We start from the raw sequence: 7,020 nt of genomic DNA, 5'->3' as shown, positions 1-7,020 counted from the left end.
ACCTTTTTTTTTTATATACGAGACGTATAATAATCGGTAAGGAGATAATTTCTCGTAAAAACGTATATTAAAAGTATAGAAAAAAATTTTCTCAGTACGAATGTTTAGTTTTAAAAAATATTTGTTTAAAAAATATTAAATGTTTGCTAAGAATATTAAATAATTAAGAACATGTTTTATGCTTTTACAACTTTAAATATGTTTAATGATCTTATATACGTAACTGAATTTGTTCTTAACTGTTAGCGGTTAATAAACAAAAGCACACACAAATCATAAGTGCAACCTGGAAACGTGAAGTAATGTCGTACATGGTATAGTATATACATCGTAGTCAAAACAATGTCATGTATCTCACTGTCGATATTTCGTCCTAATTTATTGTCCACGAGATTCATCATTACGGTCCAGACTTGACGATCAAACGAATGCATGCGACATTTTTGGATCCGGTGTTCATACATATGACTATGTAGATTCTAAAGACAACTATTAAAGACTTATTCGACATTATTCACGTAATCTAAATTTATAAATAATCGTTTGTAAATTTATTAAGCGATTTTGACAAAATATAGAGGATGATTCGGAAATGTAATCTACTTTTTTAAAGTTTAAGACATAAAATAACGATTCTTTTGTGAAATCGGAAACATTTACTCGCGAATAATGAATTTATCGACGGACATTTGTTTGATCGTCGAGGATCTAGGTATGGGAAATGATTTTAATATATTTTCATTGATATTTGTCTTCATTACCTCTTTGATGTGTGAACCATTAACGCAAGATTCTCCTGGGTCTGAAAATCCCGAGGTGTCATTATGTTAATACGTCCACGCAATTGTAAATAGATTATTATATTTATAGATTTATACTGTGTTCGATTATATATATTTATATAGACTAATAAAGACCGAAATTCTCCTGTTTTTCAATAATAAGATTGTCCCAACTAAAATCCGGCAGTTTTAGCTTTTAGCATGAAAACCAGTCAAAATTAATATAAATTTGATTCCGAAAGGTTTCGGAATTATGGGATATTGAAGATATTTTTGTAAACAAACATGAATGGTATGAAGTAAATATTTAACCCTTAATACACACGTCTGGGTCATTCGTGTCCTGCGCATTTCTTTTTTTGAAATACTAAGGGCCACTTTCACCATTGTCGGTTTATTTAACTAGCCTAGTAATTGTAATGAAATAGAAAGAGATAGAACTATTTCTATCTCTTTCTATTTCATTACAGTTACTAGGCTGAGTAAGTTAACTGAGCTTGATGAAAGTGGTCCTAAGAGCACCTGGTTAAATACCGGTCTTTTTTCTTCTATTCCAAAAAAAAGTTTGACATCTAGAGAACAAGTTTTATGCGTTACCGGCCTCGATTCGTGCGTATTCTTCAACTGGCATAACTCTGAAGTTCACCTCTGCGTCACAAATGACCCAACGTATGTACAGAGTGTACATTTTTGTAATTAATTTTTTATTTTTTTGTTTATTTTCCACTAATACTCGGTTGTATTGCGGGAATATTTCGCCAATCATTAAAAGAAGAATTTAACTCTAAAACAACATATCAGCCCTTAATAAACGTGATTATTGGTACTCTTGTTCTAAATATTGTCAGTAATATTATATAATATATATTATGCTGTCTGTAATGTCATAAAGAACATTTTCCTAATAAATTACAAGTTTTTTTTTAACACAATAGCAATAATAAAATCTATTGTTTTAAAGTGTAAGTGCAATATATCTTCAATTTATAGCCATTCATGTATATTAAAAAAACATCATTTTCAGGTTACTCAATAACTAAACTTTTTGGACAGTCGACGCTTGAAATATTTTTTTTTCTTGTAGTTTGGAATGTCAATTGTAAGATACTGAACCGTATTTTTCCTTTAAACATTTTTGTTTCAGAGTTTTATATATTTATATAAAATAGTGCATATTTCTGATTTCGTTAACTATATTTAGTAACAACAATTTATTTACATTTTGTTATGAATATATAACTGCACAGATATTTTCTAAAGATGTCAAAATGTATGTAAAAATTGTTTAATAATTTATATATACTTGTAAAAGTGATGAAAACTAAGCCAAGACACGAATGATCGAACGTGTGTATTATTAAGGATACCCAAAACTAACGTGTGTACTAAGGGTTAATTTTATACAATATATACAATTTATTTAATCATTTTTAATTTTTAATTTTTAATTTTTTTTATTCTGTTTAAAGCTTTGCACAAATAAATTGATATAAGGTGTCCTAACTTTTATTAACGATACTCTACACCAGATAGCTGTACATCAATGGACAAATTGATTTACCTGGCAAATAACTATTGCAAATCGATGATCTGCAAGGATTCGCTTGCAGATTAGAATGTAATATTCTCACAGGTAGTTAACGGGGGACATGGTGTTGTAAAACACGCCCGATTTTGTAGCACGCATATCTTGTTTTTTGGACATTCAACGTCGGAACAGGGATCCCAGCACTTGCACGTTTGACAGCCGGTGACCTCATCCGTCTATCGAAAACGTTGTATTTTTCAATAACAATTTTTATGTAAAACACATAACAAATCAAGATTATTTTATGTAAAGAAAGAATTAAATTTAAAATTCTACTTAAAAATACACAAACTCTTTTTTATATTACTATATACAGAGCGTCTCATTTTCAATGAATTCAGTCAATTTTCTTCAAAATTATTAATAGTACAAAAAATGCTTGAGTCAGAAATGTAACGAAAAGAAAGTGAATGTATAATTGTGTTATTTCTTATATATAAACAGACCAAAAAATTATATATATTTTAATACTGCGACTAAAATATATTTCTTATTATATTATTTATCTTTATGGACAAATTAAAGTCAAACTACTAAAGAGAATATTTATTATTTTTTAATGAGTTCAGTTGGTCCAATATTTGTTATTAACTTAGAAGAATTAGTAATTCGTCTTCTTACTCATTTCGTTATTTTATTCCCTCTTTGTCCTATTTGTGATTACACATTTTCAATAATGATAATTATAAATTTATGTTAAATATGCTAAGTATAAAGTAGGTGTATAGTTTTATATACAGGTAGGTTTGTATAGTAGATATATACATACTTCGTAGCTGAATCCCCAGCGGCATAACATTATGGGACACATGTCAGGTGGGCACGTCTCGTTTGTAGTATTTTTGCTAGTCATACTGGTGTCAATCTCATGGATGGTCGATTCTGCGCGCCATCATAAATTAATTCATAAATAATGGAACTCTGTTTTCGTATAAATATAATAAAAGCGAGCCATTAAAATGAAGGAATAATTAAAAGGCGATTAAGGATATAACGGCGCAGTAATTTGTGCACAATGGATTTTCATTATATTAATATATTTACTTTATGATTATACAAATATATTGAAAAATTGAATAAAATAAAAATTTGGATGTAATTTCAAGCTATCTTAAGCGATATCTAATAATTGTTCTGTATTTTCGTGCTTTCGGCATACATTAGAGGAAACATTTTTTGAATCTCTTTTAATTAAGAGGTGCCTTTTATATTCATTAGTTAAACTGACAAAATCAATTCAAAAGACAAAATTACAATATGAAGTTTTGATGATGTATATACAATTCTTAAGGCGCCTCCAGACGGTATGGTCGACGTATACGCCAACTTCGCAAAGATTCGCTAAATATTGATCAATACATTCAATATGAATAATTACCTACGTCGTGTATGTGTATGATATTTGCTTGTGTTGGCATATATTTGTCAAATCATCTGAAGGTGCCTTTATAGAAGAAAATAACATAGGAAAATGACATAAGAACATAATAACATAAGAGAATAACTTCTCAGAATTCTACCTATTTACTTAATTATCGTATATTTATCACACTTATTATATTATCTAACATGCGATAGCGTTTCAAAGCGGCACCATAATAGCGAATACTTTCGAGTAACTCAAAGAAGAAAACATGGAATATATAACGAATGAAAGTTTATTAGAACAAAGGAATATATGAAAATTTATAATTTAATTCTGATAAAGTAATTTTAAAAAAGATTCGATTTCAATAAAATATGCGCGTTCTTCTTGTTATGTCAACCTTTGATTGATAGCAGTCGGAAGTAAAAAAATCAGTAATTGCTTTTTATAAGATTTCGCCACTAATATATTGGAAAGAATAAAAATAAGTAGAACTAAGACAAGGTTGTTACTTTAATTTGAACGCAGATACTCGTAAGCAAAGAGTAAATTTTTCACTTTAATTTTTAGAATAGGAGCGGTCCCGTGCAGGTATTAAAAAATTCTATTTAAATCTGGCGTTGCTCAAATCTAAATACACAATGAAAATGACTATTCACTTTTAAAAGTTATTTTATAGCGATTGTTTTATCTGCTTGTTAAGCTTTACGTTTGCGTGCACATTGGACGGAAATGAGTACAATTAACATAGAGTAGATAACGAAACTCTGAATAAAATAGAAGACTAGAGAACGTACTGGCGGTGATCATTGTTGCTAGTGAGAGGATAAACAACGACAGCCACACAGTTGCGCAGGTAAGTCCACTGTTGTAGAAATCACGGCGCATCTTCATTGCATCAAGTAATTTTTGAATCGATCACTATTATTACCTGGAATAGTGACAATTACATCATGATTAAAACACAAACTCCAGCGAGAACAGAATGAAACTCTATCCTTTGTTTTAACGGGACGAATTCTTCTTCTCAATGGTGAAATTAGCGATACGTTATATCACATCCACTGAAAAGTCCTTGAATTTGGGATGTAGTTGGGAGACATGAATAATGCAACGAAAGTGAGGTATGGCATCAACGGAGACGTGACTCTACGCATTGTAATAAACGCGGTTGACAAACGCTAAAGATTACTCTATTCCGGAAATTCCGATGTTCTTGAGATTCTCAGTCTTTTATTTCGTGGTATGAAATGTGAGGGAGAGAATACGAAATTTATTTCTATTCGAAGTGGCTTACAGCTGCATATGAGCTACTATTCGATTTTGTCCACAATTGTGTACATAAATACATACTGCTAAAAACGCAGTATTATTAATTAAAAACAAATAGCATTATTTTTAATCCTTGACAAAAATATGCCAAACATATTAATTCGATGACCTACGTAAGAGAATAAATTCGATCATTCAAGGAAATTTTTGGTAAAAGGCAAAGTCCATTAAATATTCGCGAGATTAAAAGTAGAAGCAATAGTTAAATGGAGTTAAAACTTGAATTCGATTGAAATAGACGCACGCTATAATTCATAAAACATAACACTTATAACATAAGTGAAGACTTAAATGCAATAATATTAATAGTTCTACATTTTTATAAAATCGGAAGAATAGAATGAAGATTAATTTTTGCCACCAACAAAAATAATTTTATTGATCTTTCGAAATAAGCAAAATAGATTACTGCCGTATTGAACCTTTTTATTAGCTACTGTACTTTCTTTCAACAAAAGGATAAGTGGAAGAAGACTCAAAACAGGTAATCGTTAGTCCTTTTGCGACATGAAACCGTTCTATCATGTTTGAGCATTTTAGTAAATGACATAATGTAATGTAACAAAATTGTATGTAGAATGATATGTTTTGAAATATTCGAATGAATGTAATATGTTGAATGGAATAATCATTGTTGAATGAAGCAATTGAAAAGGCTGATAAACGATAACGAGCTTCATTACGCTCTTAAAGTATGATTCACATTTTTATTACGGCATTAGTTATCAAGAGATTTAACTCTAGCACCATTTCTACTCAATCAGTGATATTTTCCCTAATGTTTCATATAAGTGATTGCGTGCATCTGCTCGATCTCCGGCAGTTATGGGTCATTCTTTACCTTCAGCATTTCCGGATCTTAGCCTTTAACTTTCTATTGTCGTGGCGCATCGTATTCCGAACGTGTCATCTTATATTTCGTGAGAAAAAAGAAAAGAGAAATAGGAAGTTTACGAGAAGAGGAGCAGATGAAAGATCTTCAAAAAAAGAATCACGACATAAGTTGCTGGAATCACATGAATATCAGCATTTCCGGATCTTAGCCTTTAACTTTCTATTGTCGTGGCGCATCGTATTCCGAACGTGTCGTCTTATATTTCGTGAGAAAAAAGAAAAGACAAATAGGAAGTTTACGAGAAGAAGAGCAGATGAAAGATCTCCAAAAAAAGAATCTCGACATAAGTTGCTGGAATCACATGAATAAAAAAAAGTCAAAGTCGCGCGAAGCGCATGTCGAAACTAAAAAGTGTGATGTGCTGACACGAAAAAAAAGGAACAGATATTGTGCGTCGAATCATCTTACATTTTTCGTGAATTGTTACATTTGCGAAAGTTATTATCAAAAAAAGAATTTATTTGCCAATTGTTATATAATGGTTTTTTTTACTGTACTACTTACTTCACTTTCTGGACTTAAGTCTGTTAAACGTACACTATGTTTTGCTCGTAAGGAACTCGAGAAACTATTGCTGCAGTCGGAAGGTTTCCTTTTTATAGAATTAGAATTTCCCTCTCTTTGTTTATTTTAAAGTTTTTTATTTTCACATTTCCTTATCTCGTCTTAAGCGATACATGTGGAGAATGAGTCATAAAACAATACGTAGTATCCTTATGTAATGATCACTACAATTTTAATTTCAATGTTAGTACATAACTATGTTAGTAGATAATCTTTATCGATATAGTAAACGCATATTTAGATGTCTAATGATACATAAAGTATATAAGGATAAAATTACACTACAGATGCTTCTTTAACACAGCCAAAGGCAAAATAACATAAGATCGTGATGATTAAAATGCTTTAAAGTATTTTATGATTACTAAATTAGTAACATTCTTTTTTTGATTGATCAATCAAATACTTCAAAGTATTTGTAGTAGGACTAATGGCATTCTCAGATAATTCTCTATATTTTAGTTTAGCTAAATATAAATATAGCTAGTTTAGG

At 30.2% G+C, this 7,020-nt stretch overlaps 1 protein-coding gene across 2 annotated transcripts; it reads right to left on the bottom strand.

The window, feature by feature from the left end:
* Positions 1-182: 182 nt before the first annotated feature.
* LOC108769099 (uncharacterized) lies at positions 183-6,526 on the bottom strand. Of its 2 annotated transcripts, XR_001940534.1 has the most exons (5): positions 6,468-6,526; positions 4,534-4,667; positions 3,140-3,252; positions 2,344-2,546; positions 183-802 (listed from the first exon to the last, which is right to left on the bottom strand). XR_001940534.1 is itself a non-coding variant. In XM_018519903.1 (4 exons), exons 2-4 carry the CDS (start codon positions 4,628-4,630, stop codon positions 2,394-2,396), a joined length of 363 nt encoding a protein of 120 aa, XP_018375405.1. In that variant the 5' UTR covers positions 4,631-4,667; positions 6,468-6,526; the 3' UTR covers positions 2,245-2,393. The 2 variants fall into 2 exon arrangements, 1 of the variants encoding a protein (XP_018375405.1); XM_018519903.1 differs by lacking the exon at positions 183-802 and having other exon boundaries at positions 2,245-2,546.
* Between the last annotated feature and the right edge of the window lie 494 nt (positions 6,527-7,020).

This window comes from Trachymyrmex cornetzi, unplaced genomic scaffold (genome assembly GCF_001594075.2).
Source record: "Trachymyrmex cornetzi isolate Tcor2-1 unplaced genomic scaffold, Tcor1.1 scaffold85, whole genome shotgun sequence".
NCBI classification, from domain to species: Eukaryota; Metazoa; Arthropoda; class Insecta; order Hymenoptera; family Formicidae; genus Trachymyrmex; species Trachymyrmex cornetzi.
Note: the sequence above shows the minus strand (reverse complement) of the source record. Positions and strands in the feature narration are given on the sequence as shown.